The sequence below is a fragment of the Eubalaena glacialis genome, chromosome 14 (genome assembly GCF_028564815.1).
Source record: "Eubalaena glacialis isolate mEubGla1 chromosome 14, mEubGla1.1.hap2.+ XY, whole genome shotgun sequence".
Taxonomy (NCBI): Eukaryota; Metazoa; Chordata; class Mammalia; order Artiodactyla; family Balaenidae; genus Eubalaena; species Eubalaena glacialis.
Genome location: NC_083729.1, coordinates 23,320,591 through 23,341,757, shown reverse-complemented (window position 1 = coordinate 23,341,757; position 21,167 = coordinate 23,320,591). Strand labels below are relative to the sequence as shown.

Here is a 21,167-nt window from a genome sequence, read left to right as displayed (position 1 = left end):
GAGATATATTTATCACCTTATTTATTTATTTTTCCTTTTTATTTTGTTAATTGAAGTACAGTTGACATAAATATTATATTAGCTTCAGGTGTACAACATAGTGATTCGACATTTATATACATTATGAATTGATCACCACAATAAGTCTAGTTACCTCTGTCACTACAAAGTTATTACAACATTACTGACCATGTTCCCTATGCTGTACATTCCATCCCCGTGACTTATTTCTTAACTACAAGTTTGTGCCTCTTAATCCCCTTCACCTATTTTGCCCAGCCCCCCATCCCTCTCTCAACAGATTTTTTTAAAGAAACTTAACAACTTATTCTAAAATTTATAAGGAAGTTTGATTTATAAGGGCCAAACAGGCAGGACACTGTTCAAGAAAAAGATAGGAGGCTTTCCTCTACTAGATATCAAGATTTATTTTTTAAAAAAACTATAGTAATTATGAAGTGCAGTACTAACACAGGGATATTCAAATAGGCCAGTGGAACAGAGCAGAAAGGCCAACCAAATTTGTAGACAAAATCCTTTAGTTGTGGTAGAGTGCCTTTCTGCTTCAGTTACTGATGAGTTAGCAAGTATTTATTAAGCACCTATTCTGTGCTATGTGCTACAGTGAATACGAAAGTACAAAATACTCTCACAGTCCATTTAAAGTTGAAGATTTTTCTAACAGAATAAAAGATCTGCCCAAATAAAACAATCAGAGGACAAAACCCAAGATAACAAATAGCAACAGGCTGGTATGGATTAGATGTATACGAAATTAGAGAATGAAGAGATCAAAGTGAGCTGGGTCATCAGGGAGGTTTTCATGGAGAAACAGGATGTGAGTAAGGAGGTAAAGAATGACTCAAACCTCAGGCAGAAGTCAAATATTGCCCAGAGAGATAGCTTGAGGCAAAGTATGAAGGGAAGAGTGAGAACCATGTACACAAAAGACAGCGAGACGTGACAAACCACAGCTCAACTGCGAAGCAGTAAGAGACTCCATCAGAGAAAGGTCTCTGACGGCCAGTTTCAAGAGTTGAGACATTTTCTGATAAAAAAAGTCACTAAAATTCTTGAATAGGGGAGAAACATAAAGCTAGTTGTGTTGCATAAATACTTAACAGAGGTATAAAGTGTAGCTTTGAGGTTAGATTGGGGGTGATAAAAGTATGGAAATAGAAGGGAAAAAAAGGAAGGAACAAATCTGAAAAACGTTTGTCAGGGATTAAAATCATAAACCAAGTACTTTGCAGGTTTTATTAAATTCAGGTTTCACAGGCAGCTAACCAAAAAGTGTGAAGCAATCTAAATATAAGGCATTCCACAGATAAAATTAAAACACGAACAAGATATCAAACTTTCTGGTTTGACCTACCAGTATTTACTTTTGACGTTACATGAGCTACATCAATTTTCTGGGACCTGATGAGAGGTACAGCTTTTGTAGAAGGAGTGTGTGCTGTATTCTTCCTTCGATCTTTTGCTTTACTTATCTTTGAAAGGGGTGCAAAAATACCTAAGAGAGAATGCAGAATTTTAGTGTTAAGCAATTAAAAGCACTTCAAATAAAAGGACAAGTACAGCCATTCAGTAATATAAATCTTTAAGTTCTTTTTTAGTGCCTACTAGGTGTCCTGTAGTGAGAGACAGAGAAAAAGTATAAATCTTTAAGTTCTTTTTTAGTGTCTACTAGGTGCCCTGTAGTGAGAGACAGAGAAAAAGTACGTCTCAGTACTTGCCTTCAGAGAGTTTACAATCTAGTTGTCAAGACTAACAACATACACAATAATTCAAGAAGCACATAACATAACGAGGCGCTAAGTGAAACTCAGGGAAAAGAGAATTATAATTATTTCTAAGTACTGGCAAATAACAGTGCATTATATAGCACAAAAACTATTCTTCATGTCACTTTATCTATAGCTCCTTAGAACATATTTTTTCCCGTATTATAGCTTTTTATGTTCATGTTTTATCTCTCTTCCAGACTTTAGAAGACAAAATCCAATACTCATCTCTGCATTCCCCCAATGTACCTAACTATAGTGCCTTACACATAGTAGGGATATAAAAAATCTTTTTGAGTATAAAACATAATTTCCCCAAAGGCTTAGCCCTCAGCTTCTGACAACTGACAACAGAAACAATACAGTGTGTGTTGTGTGGGAAGGTATGTGGGGACAGGGGGAGGGCGCTGCCTGTTTGCTACAGCTAGGAGTATAAAATTCCATTAAAAAAGAAATTTATCCAGGCATAAAATTACAGTATATATAAGTATGCACAGACATTAGAAATAGTGAATATGGACTATAAATACCAAGATTATTTGGCTAAGACATTTAAGAAGAAAAAATAAAGTCATAATATGTACATTATACACTACCATTCAGTGTTTACACCTAATCTAACAAAGACACATTATGACTAAAATGTAATACATTAAAACAACTTGTTTTAAAATAGGTTTGATGAAATGCTCAAGATTACAAAAAGTGAGTGCTTTGTTTATAGCTAACAAGTGCAAACTATACTACTTTTCTGCTAACCTTGAAATTCTTTCCTCCATCAGATTCTACAATCCTTCCTCCTGATTTTTCAGATTTTCTTTCTATTTTTTTCTCTAAATTATTTTCCTTGCCAAATACACACACACGCACACACACACACGCACTCAAGCTTGATGATGATTACATCCAGTGTTGCCATGGGTTTGAAGAAATAAATTATTTTATACTGTGGGATGTAAATCTGTAAAATCTTACTTGAAGACAAAAATTCTGACCTAATTTACTTTATGGCATTAATTATAAGGAAATACTTATACTTAAGAAGTGTGAACAAGGTTACAAACTTACGTTTGTATATTATAAGGAGAAGATAGACTTCAAGAGCCAAAACAATTTCTAGTTTACTACTATGACCCAATCATACTTTTGGAAATTAATTTATGAGAAAATAATCCAAATAGGAGGAAAAGACTGCATACCTGAATATATCATCACTGCAATACTATAAGTAGGAGAAAACAATTATTTGGCAATAGAATAAATGAATCAACTATGTTTATGAACTATTACATCACTGTTAAAGAGTAAAACAATAAAGATTATGTAGAAATATAGAAATATATGAAAAGTAAATCAAGAAAACAAAAATTGAGTTGTATGTTTGATTACTTTATGATTGTATCTGTGAAAAGTTGTATGTGTAGATATAGGAAGGACTGTAAAAAACAGAAAACCAAAACATAGTTATGAGTACAGACTATGAATTATTTTTCAAATTTGTGTCATTAATGTCACAATAATATTGTTCAATGAATGAACTATATAGCTCTCATTCTCGTTTTTTTTTTAATTAATTAAATCATTTGGGAAAACCAAAACTAAATTTAAAGCAATGACTGGATATACTCAAAGCCCAAAGTGTGCACTGTGTATGGGTTAACCTTCCTGTTCAGAATCTCATGCTACTCAAAGTACTGATGGGACTCTCCTCCGATCTTGACATACAATGATAAGGCTTAACTAAAAATAAACACATAAGGAAGAATTATTTTTAAACAGAAGAGTAATGAATTTCTAGATAAACATGATCCATTTTGTTTAACCACAATTCCTCCCAAAACTCCACTAAAATTTTAGTAAGAAATAAAAATGGTATAAACTCTAAAGAAAAAAAATGATAAAAAAGAGAAAAAATGCTAAAGCTTCCAAAGAAGCTTACAAAAACAGGGAAAAGGACAAAAACAGAAGAAAGAATGACTCTGAAACTTCTAAATAGCAGCAGTGGAAGCTCAAGATGATAGCTGGCAAACTATGGCCTGAGAGCCACATCCTCCCACCGCCTATTTTTGTACCGTTCTGTTGGAACGCAGCCACACCCATTTGTTTACTTATTGTCTACGACTGCTTATTCACTACAACAGGAGAGCTGAATAGTTGCAACAAGAGACTGTATGGCCCATAAAACCAAAATATTTACTACCTGGCCCTTTACAGAAAAAGTTTGCCAATTTGCATTAGACAACAGAGTATCACCTTCAAAATACTGAAAAAATATGAATTTCAACCTAATACTCCTTATCCCACTAAACTATCATATGAAGTGTAAGGGTAGAAATAAACATATTTCTGGAATGGAAAGTCTCAAAAAATTTACTTCCCATGAGTCCTCTGTCAAAAAGCTGCTGAAGGATGTGCTCCACCAAAACAAATAAGTAAACCAAGAAAAAAAAATGACTTAGTACGAACACCAAATCTTTCTCTTCATAGTATGAAGTCAATAGATGTCCAAAATTGGAAAGATTCATATAAATATATTATTTAAAATATGAATATGAAGATCAGAAGATACAGCTAAAGAAGTCAAAAAAGTTCTTGCCTCTATAGAGCAGGTCTCGGAGTAAGGAAGGGCAAGCCAGGGGAGGGTTTAGTTGTTGTTTTAATAAACCTTATAATACAATCTGACTTATTAAACTAGGTATATGTGTTCACTTTGGTGATTATTAAAAGACATAAAAATAGTATTACCAAATATTAAAAATTATTATAAAATTTTCATAATTGCCAAAACTTAGAAGCAACCAAGATATCCTTTAGTAGGTGAACGGAGAAATAATGGAGGTCTGTGATACCTCCAGACTATGGAGTATTATTCAGTGCTAAAAAGACATGAGCTATCAAGCCATGAAAAGACATGGAAGAAACTTAAATGCAAATTACTAAGTGAAAGAAGGCATTATTAAAAGGCGATATACTGTATGATTCCAGCTATCTGACATTCTGGAAAAGGCAAAACTATGGAGACAGTAAAATGGTCAATGGTTGCCAGGGGCTGAGGTGGGAAGGGATCAACAGGTGGAGCACAGAGGATTTTCAGGGCAGTGAAAACACTCTATAATACGGCAGTGATGGATACATGCGATTATACATTTGTCCAAACCCGCACAATATACAACACAAAGAGTGACCCCCTAAGGCAAACTATGGACTCTGAGTGATTATGATGTGTCCATGTAGGTTCATCCACTGTAAGAAATGTACCCTCTGGTGAAGGGATGTTGATAAAAGGGGAAACTGTGCATGTGTGGGCAGGAGGTATACAGGAAATCTCTGTACCTTCCTCTCAATTTTGCTATGAACCAAAAGCTGCTTTTAAAAAGATCTTTAAAAAATTATTATAAAATTTTTACAATCAAAAAAATCTAGTATGTGCTAGAATTAATAGATCAGTGAGACAAAACAATCCCAAAACAGACTATAGCATTTATAAGAACTTAATTTATATTAAAGGAAGCACAACAAGCCAAAGGGAAAATGACAGATTTAGAGAGAGGGAAAAAAACCCAAAAAACTGTTGCTGAAAAGAGACAAATTCTTTGGCTTCTGCTTAGTCATGGGGTTCTCTACCTCTCCTGTGCCCACCTCTCCTGCTTCCCACACCTCAAGTACTGACAGTTTAGCAAAGACCTGGCTCAGGCTACTGAGCTGGCTCAGCAGGAAGGGATATTCCCATTTTTATATAATCCAACACATGACCCTTGCCCCCCAACTTGCCTTAAAGTATGTAAAGGGGGATGGAGACAGGGTCCTTGGGTATCCATCTTTGTCCTAATCAAGCATGCCTCTCCTTGGAATGATGGGATTTGGGAAGCCACATGCATTCTGTTACAATCTAAGCATTTCTCATGGCTCTGATTCACATCTGCTCTCTGTGTTGCTAATGGTTTTGATCTTGCCCTTAGTCTGCTTGACAGTTGCCAAAATTAGCTAATAGAGTAAAACTAAAATTAAATTCTTATCCTTATACAACTAACCAAATAATCTCCAAATTAAGTAATGTGGTATTTAAAAATTAAAACATTCAAAAGAATAAAATATATAACCTATAATGAATTCTGGATTAGGAAGAACTATTTACCTTAGCATAAAAGCAGTTATAAGAAATTATAAAGGAAAAGTCTTTTAACTGCATAAAACTGCATGTCCAAAAACACTGCAAATGAAGTTCAAAGGCAAATGACAAACTGGGCGAAATATCTGTAATAAATATAAAGGCTTAATATCCTAAAAATGCATTTATTTTTTAAAATCTCTTATCAGTTTTTTAAAAAGCTAATATCCCAATTTTTAATTGGCAAATAATATGAATAATTATTTCTTGGCAATTGCCAAGATAACACAAAAAATACATGTGCTACAATAGAACATTTTCGGTATTTTATTTCACCACAGTCAGAATAACATGAATTTAAACAGAAATTTTCACCCATCAAATTGGAAAAATTAAAGGATATTGAGCCATAAAAAATCACATTTTCAAACAATATTTAAAGATTTGAGGAAATTATAATAGGATGTCAGATAAAAATGCAGACTATTTAACTATATATAATCCAAATTTTGTGGAAAAAAATAAACAGAAAACATATACAGGTGATTTTATTTTTTTTCTCCTTTTTTATGTTTTTTTAAATCTACCGTAATGGACATTTTTTATAAACAAAAATTTTAATATACCCAAAAATGAGGCTCCATCTTAAGTGTATGACAAAAGGAAACTGGTGATTTTGATAAATTCGTAACAGCTAGCAAATAGTTAACATTTTGGGGGTGCTTACTGGGAACCAAGCACTATTCTAGGTGCTTTATATATTTATCAACACATTTAATTCCCACATGAACTCTTGCAGTATTGCTATCCTCATTTTATAGAAGAAAACTGAGGCACAAGAAGAGAAAGAAGGTCCCACAGCTGGTAGGTAGAGTAGCTGATTCACACCCAAGCAGTCAGGCTCCAAAGCCCATACTCTTCAACACTGTACCATACTGCCTTCCCTGTCGAGCTACAAGATGAAATACTGTGCAACCAGGGAAATTAATGTTCTGGGAAAATACTTCACAACAAGGAAAAATATTCACAACATAGTAAGTGACAAAAGCAAACTGAAATCAATGTGTCAGAGTGTGTGTGTGTGTGTGTGTGTGTGTACGAGAGAAACAGAGAATATAAAATAAAGCAAACATTTGTCTGAAAGAGAAAGAATCATCCCAGCTCAGGAGCACAGTAATAAAGTTGGCCTCACTTGCTTTTCAATTTTTCAAGTTTTTCAACCTCTAGAGCTCTGTATTTCCTTGGTAATAAAGAATAAAATCCCTCCTTCAGTCATGACACCACCATGAGCAGGATTTAGGAAGGTCTCCAGAGCTAGGTGCCCTCCTAGTAAGACACCCTCTCCCAAGCACAATATTGCTCACAGTAAGAAAAGGGCAGTCGCTTCATTTATTACATAAGTAACCAGGGAGAAAGTTTTATTTAAAAATAATAAGAGTAAAATTTTATTATTTTAAATTAATTCTCATTAAATTAGATAGTATCTAACTTACCATATTTGGGGGCACATTTAAAGTACTGGACTTTCCCAACACTTCCATTGTTTTTTCCTTCTGGTTCATCCAACTCAATGCCAGCCCACTGCCCACTTGCAAATTCAGTTGTTCCACAAAATCTTAATGTTCCAACCTAAAGAAAATATAAATCAGAGTAACTTTTGAGTACTACCAGTAATTCTAAGTTTCCCACTCTTGCAACTTTATCATGGAAGTCTTTCAAAAACATTCTCTCAAAGTAGACTTCAGAAGAAGGAAAATATTACCAGGGATAAAAAGAGACATTAAATAATGATAGAAGAGTCAATGGACCAAGAAGGCATAAGAATCCTAAATCTATATGTACCTAACAACTGAGCTCCAAGACATATGAAGTGAAAACTGATAGAACTAAAAAGAAAAATAGACAAATCTATAATCACAGTGAGACTTCAACACACCTCTCTCCATAATCAACAGGCCAAGAAGGCAGAAAACCAGTAAGGATACAGAAAAACTGAAACCTGAAACCAGCTATAAGCCAGTTTGACCTGACATTTATAAAATACTCCATCCAAAACAGCAATACAGGACCTCCCTGGTGGCGCAGTGGTTGAGAATCCACCTGCCAATGCAGGAGACATGGGTTCAAGCCCTGGTCCGGGAAGATCCCACATGGCGCAGAGCAACTAAGCCCGTGCACCACAACTACTGAGCCTGCGCTCTAGAGCCCACGAGCCACAACTACTGAGCCCGTGTGCCACAACTACTGAAGCCCACGTGCCTAGAGCCCGTGCTCCGCAACAAGAGAAGCCACTGCAATGAGAAGGCCGCGCACTGCAATGGAGAGTAGCCCCTGCTCGCCACAACTAGAGAAAGCCCATGCACAGCAACGAAGACCCAACGCAGCCAAAAATAAATAAATAAAATAAATAAATTCATTTAAAAAAAAGAGAGAAACACAGAGAACTAAACACACAAACTCTATCTATACCTAGCACTCTATCCAAAAATTAACTCAGAATTAAATGTAAAACTAAATATAAAACCTAGAACTGTAAACATCTAGAAGAAAACACAGTAGAAAATTTCTCAGATATTCTAAACACACAATCCATAAAATAAAATTTTGATAAAATGAACTTCACAAGAATTTAAAACACCTGCTCTTTGAAAGACAGTCCTAAGAGAATGAAAAGACTAGCAATAGACTGAGGGTAAATATAAATGAAACAAAACTGGCTGTGAGGTGACAAAGGTAAACGCTGCCGACTGATACATGCATGTTCGTTATATGTTTCTACTTTTGTATAGCTTTAAATTACTCAAAATAAAAAGTAGTAAACTAAAATACAGAATAACTCTTCTAAAAGTCCATTCTCTGATGTAGGACAGGAATACTAAAGAAGCTGAATATTAATCCAAAGGGGGAAAAATGCTACGCGTTCATAATTTCTTGGTATTTTAGCTCCACAGATAGGACAACGGAAAACTAATAAATGTCCATGAATGTATTCTTGTGGAAGTTGGTAAATGTCATTCTCAGTGTAACAGTTTGTAGCTTACCTTCCTTTTGGAAGCAACTTTCTTAGTAAATCAAATGTTCAAATTTCAGTGTTTTCTGAGAAAAGTGCATAACACTCCCCACAAACCCACCCAGATAATTTAGCCGTAGCTATGTTAGAAATTCCACATGCAAGTGCAAATTCCCTGTCCCATTCTCCATACCAAGCTCCCAACTGGCCCCAAAAAGAGAAAAACCGCTCCCCCATATGAGGTTTTTAAAAAGTGAAAGCCACCTGGAAACTGAGGCTCTGGAGAAAGAGGTGCCCAGAGAATCTTCAGTCGGGTGGAGTTGGGAGTCCTCTTTCCCACGTACATTTTCATTACCAGGTTGAAATCATATCTAATATTTCCCTATTTGTGGGATCAAGAAGCCAAACACCCAGGAACAGTGAGGGTCACCTTTGCTCCATTTCTGTGCAGTAGTAGTTGTGGGAGAGTCACTACTGAGGAGGGGTGGGAGCGGGGAGCTGCAAGGGAAAACCTGCAGTCTGGATGCCTCTAAATTCACTCGGCAGCTCCACTATGCTCCACTTTCCTCCCATTCAAATAAAGATGTCTTCGTTATTCAGTTTGAATAGTTTATATTCTTAAATTATGCTTTATAGTAACCGTGCATCTAAGTTTCACGTTTTCTATTAAGTATCCTTCTACTTACATATGGAACTTAAAAAAAAAAAAAACTCAAAACCACACTGCACCCTTGGCACATAAGGCCACATAATGACCTTGGACATGGCTTTAGAGACTGCAGCTACTGACTATACCTTCTGTCTTGCAATAACGACACGATCCCCCAGCTTCAGGCCAAGTGACGTCAGCATCACCTTGCTAGTAACACGATCGTAACTTGGAAGCAAGGGCTTTGAGAGATCACATGACAGAGGCACTGCATCCAGCAGCATCTGCTTGATTTCTTTAGCAGTTGCCGCGGCATCGGCCATTTCTAAGGGCATTTCGACCGGGTCTGGGACAACATCAGCGGGGATCTGTCCTTTGTCATTCTACAAATAAAGAGAAGAGAAATTTTTCAGTTCATAGCTGCTCAGAGCTCTACACGGTCATATAAAAGTATTTTTTGTAAAAAGTACGTTAAATTCATCGATCATTTATTTATTCAAAAACATTTACTAAACTTCTACCACCTGCCAGACACCATTCTAAGTGCTAAAGGCACACAGTGAAGAGAACAAAAGCCCCGCCCTCAAAAAGCACACAGCCTGGTGAGAGGCAGACTATAATTCACACATACATAAAACGTATGGTGTATCAAAGGGTAAAAAGTGGCCGAGAGAACAAAGCAGGGAAGGGGGACAGGGAACAGGGGGACAGAGATGGCTATTCACGCACAGGGGTCAGGGAGGGCCTCACCACTGAGAGGCCCTGGTGCAGAGGCCCAGGGAGGTGAGGGAACACAGGGCAGCTCAGCTGGCGGGGACCGAGGTCCAGGCTCAGGGAAGAGCAGGAGCTCAGGCAGTTCGGGGGAAGCGAGCCTGGCTGCACATCTGGAGACAGAAGTCACGGGACTGCCTGGCTTCCCAACCCCAGACCCGAGACTCCCTCCACTCCCCCAGGGCTGCCACCTCGGCTCTGTGACCTCGACCCATCCTGCCCACTTGTGGAGTGACTCAGATTTTAAGAACAGAATCTATAGGTTTAATACTTCTAAAATTTGGGCTGGGATTTATCCTGCAGCAAGAAAAAATGGGCAGTCACAGGCCCACTAACATTTGCACAGTGTTTATATAAGCAAAATCCTGTCATATAAATTATCTCATTTGGTTATCACAGCAAGAAAAAGCTTGTGAATAAAACAGATAAAAATTTTTACCTGTTAAGAGTTTGGACTGTAGCAGAAGACACCAACTAAACAAGTAAGATATCACTACCATTTCCAGTTTGCCACTTAGGAAAATTAGGCAAGGAGAGATGAATGACTGGCTCAGCATCATCTCCATAATTACTGCAGAGATGACACTGCAGTCCAGGTCCAGCACCACCAGACTCTCAGCCCTTCTGCTGCTCTGCGTTGTCCTACCCTCCAACACGTTCTCTTTCTTCTACGTTCCCTAACCAAAAACTCAGACTTCATCAGAAAGATTCCAGACTGTAATCTTTTCTTAATAAGATGAACCAAGATTCTTCTGCTCAGAAACCTTTTTCCCTTTTCTTCTCCTCTGATAATTATCTTCAAATGATCCATATGGATAAAAGAATGAGGCTTTTAGAACACATTTAGTTTGCAAGTGCCTCACATTTTTTATTTTAAAATTCAAGTTAGTTTGGTCCTAAGTAAAAACATGGTAGGAAGACATATTATCAAATTTCTGGGACAGTGATGAACTATTTTGATCCCCGATTTCAAAGAAAAAGTACAAAATGTAATGAAAATATCTATAGTGCTAATCGTACTCTTGAGAAAAAGACAGAGGGAAAAAAACTTTATTTTAATCAACAAACCTGTCATGATAAGTTGTAAATAAGCTATATTTACAATGAATATTTTACTTCAGATTTTTAAGTCCACACCTTTCTAGAGTAAGTCACACACTTCTATCAATTCCTATATAAAATAAAACTTCTGTTTAAAAAATACTAAATAATAATAAAGTAACAATGATATCATGTTAACATAAGAAGGCTTGTTCATGATTAGTTACAGAATTCCATTTTCTTCTAAAGTAGTGGCTGTTAGGGTCTGATCCAAGGGCTACTGTTGACCGCTTTTTTTTTTAAGTATTAACCTCCAAAATTCGGTAATCTATTAATTGTTCGGGGCCTGAATTGGTAATTTACCTCAATGACACACTTCACTGCATCTTACTGGATTCAAAATATTCTCTCCACTAATAGGGTTTTGTCAACAGTTGTACTAGCAAAAGCAAACACGTATCACCTTCACACTCCAGCCAAACTGAATTACCATCTCCTAGCCTTTGTGCACGCTACTCTCTCTGCCTAACATGCCTTTCTCAGCTTCCTCCTGTACCTGGTTAATTCTTAACTATGTTTAAGCACTCAACGTCACTTTTGCCAGGACACACTATAGTAAAACTGACTGCTCTCTTGTCTGTCCTCCCCTCTAGACAATATTCTCTTTGAGGAGAGAGACATATTTATTGTTGTATTCTCCCAGTGCCCAATAAACAAGAGGACCTGAAGGAAGGAGGGAGGGAAGGAGGAAGAGAGGGGTTGATTAAATAATTAATGGGGTTAAACAGAAAGAAAAGTGGCAAAGAAGTAGGGAGGGAAGGGAAAACAGGAAAGCAGAGAGAGAGCGAGGAAAAGAGGAAGGGAAGAGGCTTTTTCTAACATTGCCCACCCCTGCCCCTTCAAGAGAAGGCACAGACCCAATTAAGAATCCCTGCCAGAGCAAGTCACTGCTATCAATATAACAGAAAAGAACACTGAGAGCCACTTTTGTGAAGACAACAAAATACCAAATGATTTGAAGATTATGAAATTCAATCCTGTGTGTTAACTTTGTAAATGTATAACATTATCCTGAAAAAATAAATTTTTCCTTTAAGTCGATTTTAAAGGTTTACTGCACTGTTAAATATGCATTTTTTAAATTGTCTGAAATAAAACTTCTTTCCAAAAGAATTTAAAATATGATTTAATACAGAAATATAACTTTAATATATGCATTTTTATTTAACAGCTAAGGTTTTATAAATATACCAAAAGCTTAAATGAAAGATACTTTTAAACTCAAAGATGATACTTTAAAGAGCATTTTACTTATCTGAATGAAAGTAAGGTTTATAGAGCTTATCAATATAAAAGGACTGAAATTCACTGCTATGCCTTAAATTTATTTGAGATAAAAGTTTATCATCATTACTCTTTATATGCAGCACAAAAATATAAATTATTTACCTATATAAGAGTTCTACAACAACATCCACATTCAACTCTTTCCTGGGAGATAATGTTAGATGTTTTTATTCTTTTAATATTTTTCACTTTTAATTTAACCTCTTACCCTAAATGCAGGATTTGCTCCATGCTCCAATAAGCATTTCACAGTACCTGCACACAAGTTATATGCAGCAATATGCAGAGCTGTTCCAAAATTAAAGTCACTGCAAGTGGCATCCACATCTGCAATTAAACATCACAAGCGTATTAACAAAATTTTCAAATTAAGCTAGTATAATGTAAAAGGAGACAGGTTGGGTTTATTTGGGGAAGGAGGGGTATTAGCTATTTATGAGACTTAAACCAACCCACTAGAAGGACCATTCTCACAACGGAACAAAATCTTCATATTACAATCTACTTAACTAATTCTTTTCTTAGTACAATAAAATTTCACTACCAAATGGACTGATATTACCATGGGTTTTCCAACCATCACCAACTAAACTATATTTTAAAGCAATTAATGGCAATAATTCATATTTGTAAAAGTAACTATCTTAACACACTCTCTCATTAAACCTCTTGCATATTTGCCATGACAACTATAATATAGTAGGGTTTAGGTCAGGGACTAGCAAACTATGGCCCATGGGCAAAACCAACTCACCATCTGTTTTTGTAAATAAAGTTTTATTAGAACACAGCCACATAGTCTCTGTGGCTACTTTCACACCACAACTGCAGAATCAAGTAGTTGCAACAGAGACCATGTGGTCCACAAAACCTAAAATATTTACTATCTGCCTCTTCACAGAAAAAATAGTAGGTAAAACAATGGAGAATTCTCAAGACAGGAATAAATTAAAGAGTAATTAAACATATGCATCATACTTACATACTGTATTCATTCACAATACTTTATTCAACAAATGAATTTGGACTTCACAATAAGAATGGGAACCTTGCAATTCTAAAAACATTTTAATAACTTTCAACAAATCATCACGATGCTATACAGGAAATACTCCAGATCTGGGGATCCCGTTTTGACTGTTTTTTATAACATGGGTTTAATATACCTCTGGTTCTGCCAATCCCACCTTAATCTAACTACAGCTCCACCATCCCACACCCTACCTACAATTGCAAACAAAGTAAGACATGCTCAGGACACTCTCCTGAGCTATTAAAGACACTGTACTATCAAGAGAGGCTTTCTTCCTAACATCATTCAAAAAGTGAAAAAGTAAAAAGGTAAGAGGAGATGGACAATTATACAAAGCAGAGGTTAGAAACAGACATTCTGGGAAATTTATCTATGCCATCTCTAAAACAAGTCTTCTACAAATGGAGAAAACACTGCATACAACTTTTAACTTAAAGTGATACTACTGCACTTGCCCTCATTTTTTTCTCAAAAGAAAACTGCCCCCCTGAGAGGACCCAGAGAGAATGTCTAAATACAGGACTGTGATTTAGACATTATGATGTTCAATTTTAGGATAGCATCATCAAGACAGGAAGAAAAAAAAAATGAAAATCTATCCCTTAATGGAATCACAGAATTTCAGAACTGAATGCCACCTAAAATAAATATTCTTTGTGATTTCAATGTTTAGCTCTGAAGGTTTTATTGCTCCATTTCTGGCTACACAAGTAAGACAAAAGAATTATACATAGATTCAATTACACTTTATAAAATCCATGTTATACTGGGGGACTTGCAGAGATACAAAAACCCAGAGAACACTTTATTTTGTTTCTCTTTGTACTAAGTCTTTTGTGAAAGGATAGTAACTAATCTTCAATAAAGAAAAGTTAAACTGTTTCTGAAAAATAAAATGTGATTGGAGGTCACATGGAACAAGATGGATTAGAAGTAAAAGTATCTTTGAATTATAATTTTTATGCCACTAATAAAGTATTCAATTAATAACATCTAATGGTGATCTTACAGTACTTGCCTTTTGGTTTAGATGTCTTCAAAATCACTCTTATAAGTTCAGGGACATCAAAATAAGCAGCATAATGCAAAGCATTCATATTTGTCCAGCGACTCCGCAAACTAACATCTGCTCCCAGATCAATAAGTTGAGTTGCAAATTTTACAGCTGTATCAACATCACCTAGAGAAGGTTTTCTAAATTATTTTTCTTCAGTACAAATTCCATGGCCCAGTGGATGGCCATCTACTACCTTATCTAAAAAGCCAATGCAAACAGCGTACTGAATATACACTTACAACTCAAAAAATGTAACAAGGAATTTATTCTAGGAAAATAATCAAACCTAAGGGTATAGATAAACACTTGGCTGTAAAGATGTTCATCACAGCATTCTGAAACAACCTAAAAGTACAATAATAAGACACTGGTTAAATAAATTATGAGACATCCATATAATGCAATACTACAGAGCCAGTAAAACCAGGGCTACTCAGAGTGCACTCTGTGGACCACTGCCAGTCCCAAACTGTAATTCATACTTTTTATAACTCTTTTCTTTTTCCCTATGTAATCATTTCTTCTGAATAAATTAATTGAAATGTAATTTTATGCTTTTGAAAAATACTTGGGCTTGTATTTTATGTCTTTATCTCATTTTTCTATTACAAACTCATTTTTATTTTATTTTACAAAAGTATCAGTCCATGATGGATTGCAGAAAGAAAAAAAAAGAGTCCTTCACTATCAAGTTTAAGAGCACTGTATCAGACTATTGAAACAGGAGAGATGTTTACAATATATAATTAAGTAAGAGGCAGGTGTAAAAAATAGTAAAGAACAGGCGAATACCAATTTTGGAAACTATGCACATATGTTATGTATGTAGGAACAGACCTTAGACAGACCTAAAGACCAGGTCTGTAGGATTGGGATTGCCTGGAAAACGGAGCATGGATTGTCAAACCTTGCCATAAACTCTCAAGAAGATTCTAGGTGCTACCAGTTACTCCCACCTAGCAAACAAGCCAGCATGAAGCCTGTTCCAGAAAAGTTGGGAGGTATCAGGAGATTATTATAGATTCCCTTGAGAAAAGGAAGGAAAGGCAACAAGGTGTATGCAAGACCTAACTGAATCCTTGCCTATTCAGGGAATATTATTATCATCAGCCAGGTGCCCTCCCAGGGACTCTGGTTGGCATAAACATAGTTATACAAGCACAAATATAGATGTCTTAAGCCATTAACAGATTCACCACACACTTACCAATACCATGAGCTCCAGATTTGCAAGTATAATGTAAAAGAGTCATATCTGTCAATCCATCTCTGTCATTCACGTTGCAACCTCTCTTAAGAATCTGAGGAAACCAAGGAAGATATTATTACAACATAAAGTCTACTGATTTCAAACCAATGCTGGGAAACCAAGTTAGTCTATCTTATTAAATTAGTTCTCAATAAAATGAGTAGACAGAACTGGCTTCTCTTAAGGATAAATTTTAAGTCTGTACCCAACAACAATCATGAAAACTGAACTTGTCACCAGATGGAAGGAAATTCTTAAAGAGTATTCCAAAGTAATTTGGCACCCCAAATATGTTCCTTAACTTCTCAAAGGACAAGCAAATTTCCTTTCTAGTGGGAGTAATGGTATTGAAAAAAGTATAAGCTCCCTCTTCTTACAACATGACAGTATGCTGGTCAAGGAACCCAGCATTATTCTTTTATCCCTCTTCCAAAAAATCAAATATTTTTTAAAATTATATTTAACCCTAGATCTTTACCAAGCCACCCCAAAGTACAGATAAATGTGACAGTAATCAAATCTCCTCATGAAAGTATTTTTTTTAATTTACAAAATTAACTTGTACAAAGAAAGAATGCTCTCTCTGCTCCCAGCAAGAGTCAAAATGCCAGAACTCCAGATGTAAAGACGTGAGGAGCATGAGGCAATAATGGAAAGAATGTACAGTACCAACTCACTGCTCCATGAAAAATCTACAAAAACAAAGAACAAGCATCAGCATCTTTAAAAGCTTTCCCCTTTATCACCACCTTTCCATTCAGATGGGGAAAAAAAATCTATACAATTAACAATCCTAACGATACAAGACTTAACAACGTAAGAATTCCTTACCTCATTTCCAATAACATCAATATTTTGCTGGACCTGAGGAACCCACTGTCTTAAGATGGCAAATAATTCTGATACAGAAGTTTTGGGATCGAAGAGAATTTCCTGGCATGACGTATCATTAGGATCAAAGAAAGAAAACTCTGTTTGAAATTAAAAAGGTGTAAGTTAAATTTATTAAAATTTCAAAATAAATATATTGAAAATAATAAACAACAAGACCAGGACTCAAATGACACAAATATTTTTAGGTGCAGAAAAAGTAGGTTTACCTTAAGCAAGTCTCAAAACCAAAGTCAGGATCATCAAAAATTATGAGGCATTTCTGAACTGCTATGAGAATGAGACTTCCATGTATCACACTACATCTTATCACAAATGAAACAAAAATCTGAGCATAGTGATCTTAAACGCTGAACTTTCCAAGAACTTCTTCTAAAGCACAGAAAATCTGTCAAATTTTATAGGTATTTTCACCTCTCAAAACATAAACATGTCACAAACAGTAGATCTACATCCATGATTAAAACATACATAATAGAAAGAAATATGCCAAAATCTCAACAGTGTACTAGAACAATGTGTAATTTTAAGTATTCTTTTTACTTCTCTGTTTTCCTAATTTTCTATAATAAACAGGCATTACTTTGAAGCCTTGGGACAGAGTGATTGGGTTATTTTGGAGTATGTATTAGTAAAGACATGGAATACTAGACACAATTGAACATGATTTTAAAATCTTTTAAAACTTCCTTAAGATTCAGAGAGAACAGATCATCCTATGGCTAGAGAATAAAAGAGAATAGAAGAAAATCAGATTCTACTATCTTGAACAATCTATAAGAAGGTAGGGAATCTAAAAAACCAGAAGTATCTAAAGAAGAGAAGCATTAGAGAAGCAATATTTGCTGAGTGCTTACAATTTACCAAACACCTTACAAATCTTCCCAGACACCTTACCTGACAGGTATTATTATTCTCATTTTGCAGATAAGGAAACCAAAGCTCAGACTAAATAATACTTGCTCAAACTCACACAGCTAGTAAGTGGCAGATGTGGGGTAGAAAACCAGGTCTGCCTCCAAAGTCTATCTTCTTTCCTCTATTATGCTGTCTCTCCAAGAGAATTCACTATTGAGGTCAGATTTTAACAGCATACATGAGTAGCAGGATTTGTGTGGGTTTTTTATTTTCTTCTTTGTATTTTTATTTCTTTTCCAAAATTATACTATGTACACACAGCTCTTACTTTTAGAATCAGGGTAACTGAAAGATGAAAGGAGAAGCACAAAACCAAGGACGTGTATAAAAGTAGAGCAGTCCATCAGAAGAGAATCAGAAAGACTAAAACTAAGAGCAGATACTATTCAAAATCTCAGAGAACAAAATGGTCCTCTACAAACAGAAGAGTCAGAAGAGAATCAGTATGCAACACAGATACCAATTTCTCAAAGATTTGGGTGTGTTTCCTATAAATAGCAGTTTACTGGAATTTTTTTTTTGGTCTAATTGATTCAGCCATTCAATAAATATTTATGGATCAGTGACTTTTCTAGGCATTGGGCATTTCTAGTAGAGAAATTCCTAAATATATACCTAAACAGACTCTTCTGCATGTCTCTACAGGAGACATGTACAAGAATGCTTATTCTAGCATTGGTTATAATAGCAAAATAACTGGGAAACTGAAACATCTCTCCATAGAGGAATGTATAGAAAGTGGTATATCCATAGGATGGACTCGATGCTTTCTTACAACTAAATAAATGAATTCGATATCTACGTTATGAATTGATAAGGATAGGTCTCAAAAAACATACTGATCAATAAAATAAGTTGAAGAATAATATACAACATCTATCATTTCCATAAAATTACAAATACACAAAACAATCCTATATACTGTTTATGGATGCTCATATATGTAGTAAATGTATAATTAAATGGTCTGCAATATTCACACTAAATATAAGATGGTGGTTGCCTCTGGGGAGCAAGGAAAATGGAACCAGAAAGGAAAATGGAGGGAATTTCAACTTTAAGGTTTTAATTCTTATAATTGAAAAACAGGAGCTAAAGGAAATAAGATACTATGCTAATAATTATTCTTTCTGATGGTGGATATGTGTGACACATGTTTGCTATCACTATATTTTCTGCATTTTTATATGATTTCCTATTTTTTAAAAATGAAACACAATGGCAAAAGAACATAACAACAATAAAAGTGCCAATAAATGTGTAAGGCTTATTTAAAGAAAACTGAAGTGGTGGGTGACTTAAATGGAGAGACACATCATGTTCCTGGACTGGAAGATAAAATATTTAAGGCTGCCAATTTTCCCAACACCAATTATTTTAAATAATTTCAATTCTAATCAATCAAAATTTCACCAAGATTTATTTGTGGGAGGAGACAGACAAAATTATTCTACTGCTCATCTGTGCCAGAGCTTCTCAAACATTAACGTAGATAGGAATCACCTAGGGATCTTGTTACGATGTAGATTCCAATCCAGTAAGTCTCAGGTGGGGGCAGGGACTGCATTCTAACAAGCTCCCAGTGATGCCAAGGCTACTAGACTAAGTACCACAGGATGAGAAGCAAATATCTAGAAAGTAAATGTAAGAGAAATAAGCAAGAACATTTTAACTAAGAAGAATAATGATCAGAGTAGGGGGTAGGGGACACTAGCCCAATAAATACTAAAGCATATAATAATGCTTCTGTAATTATATACTGAGATGATGACAAACAGCAGACAGCTCATTTAAATACTAATGATAATATGTTATAAAGTGTTTAATAGGTGCCAGGGACTGTTCTATGCACTTTACATATATTACCTAATTTAATCTTCATGACAGCTATATGAGGTAGGTACTTTTTTTTTTTGATGTAGGTACTATTATTGTTCTCATTTTATCAAAGAAGAAACAAAGGAATAGAGAAAGTAAGCCATTTGCCCAAGATCACACAACTGTTAAGTGGTTGAGTCAGGACTGACCCATAATCCAAACTCACCTATAATCTTAAACTTTATGCTATACTACATATTAACGAATCTAACTACACCCAAATTTTAAGCTTCCACACAGAAAAAAAAAAAAAAAAAAAAAAGTTTTAATCAAAAGAAAGGAGGTGAAGGGTAGATGGGGAGGATACCCCACCAAGTCAAGATGGAATAACAGGGACCATATTTGTTCTTCTTTCTGAAACAACCAAAAAACAACAACAACAAAAACAACAACAAAGGAAAGAGATGAAATGAGGTTTCCAAGACACTGGACATCAGTTAATGAAAGACACAATCCCTAAGAGACAGGATACAAACAAGTGAGTCTTACAACTGCCCCCATGTTTCTGCCCTGGGACTTTCCAGATTTCAGCACAGAGAGAGGGAAACCAAGAAAAAGCCCAGCAGACTCCCTGAGTTGTGGAGACAAAGCCCAAGGAAATAAGGCAGCTAGAGTTCACAGGGCAGTGTATCAGACAGGAGAGAGATGCAAAGCAAGAGAACCCCAAAGGTGTGAAGAGAGTCCCCCTTGAATATTTAATATATGCTTGTGAGGAAAAACCTGAGGTAAGGGGAAGAACCATCCAAAAGAATTAGAGGGATTAGTGCCCAGTGATCATACAGAGCCTAGAACTGTGCCTGTTCCCGCTAAAAAGAGTGAGAAAAAAATTCATCAGGCTTTGGGTAGAGTACTCAATAGTGAGGAGTAATTAGCCCCAGATTAGCATTGCTCCAGAACCACCTAACAAATCATAAAGGCAAGATCTGAAAAGGTCAAACAATTTCCAAGTAATTTAACTGCATCCCAGAACAAAGCTCAAGAATATTTACAGAAACAGAAAAATATCCAGCACCCAACAGGTAAAATTCACAATGTCTGGCATCCAATCAAAGACTACCAGGCCTGCAAAGGGAAAAACGTGACCCATAATCAGGGGAATAGTCGATCAAAACAAACCTAGAGTTGACACAAATATTATAATTAACAGAAAAGGACATTAAAACAGCCATTATAACTGTATTCCAAATGTTCAAAAGGTTAAACAGACCCAAATCAAACTTTAGTGATGAAAACTACATCTGAGATGAAAACTACACTGGATGAGATCATCAGCTGATTAGACATTGCAGAAGAAATGATTAATGAACCTGAAGACACAGCAATAGAAACTACCCAAAATGAAATACAAAGAGAAAAAGAGTTTTTAAAATATGAAAAAAGGCATCAGTGAGCTGTGGGAAAACTTCAAGTGGTCTAATATTTGTGTAA

At 35.6% G+C, this 21,167-nt stretch overlaps 1 protein-coding gene across 1 annotated transcript in view; it reads right to left on the bottom strand.

The window, feature by feature from the left end:
• CLIP4 (CAP-Gly domain containing linker protein family member 4) overlaps nucleotides 1-21,167 on the bottom strand; it is a 60,887-nt gene that overhangs the window by 31,010 nt on the left and 8,710 nt on the right. Inside the window, exons 3-9 of the mRNA XM_061210747.1 lie at nucleotides 16,884-17,023; nucleotides 16,011-16,104; nucleotides 14,765-14,926; nucleotides 12,922-13,040; nucleotides 9,701-9,937; nucleotides 7,389-7,524; nucleotides 1,376-1,516 (exon numbers count right to left, since the gene is read on the bottom strand). Of these exons, the coding sequence (XP_061066730.1) occupies nucleotides 1,376-1,516; nucleotides 7,389-7,524; nucleotides 9,701-9,937; nucleotides 12,922-13,040; nucleotides 14,765-14,926; nucleotides 16,011-16,104; nucleotides 16,884-17,023 (1,029 nt within the window). The remainder of the gene's footprint in view (nucleotides 1-1,375; nucleotides 1,517-7,388; nucleotides 7,525-9,700; nucleotides 9,938-12,921; nucleotides 13,041-14,764; nucleotides 14,927-16,010; nucleotides 16,105-16,883; nucleotides 17,024-21,167) is intronic.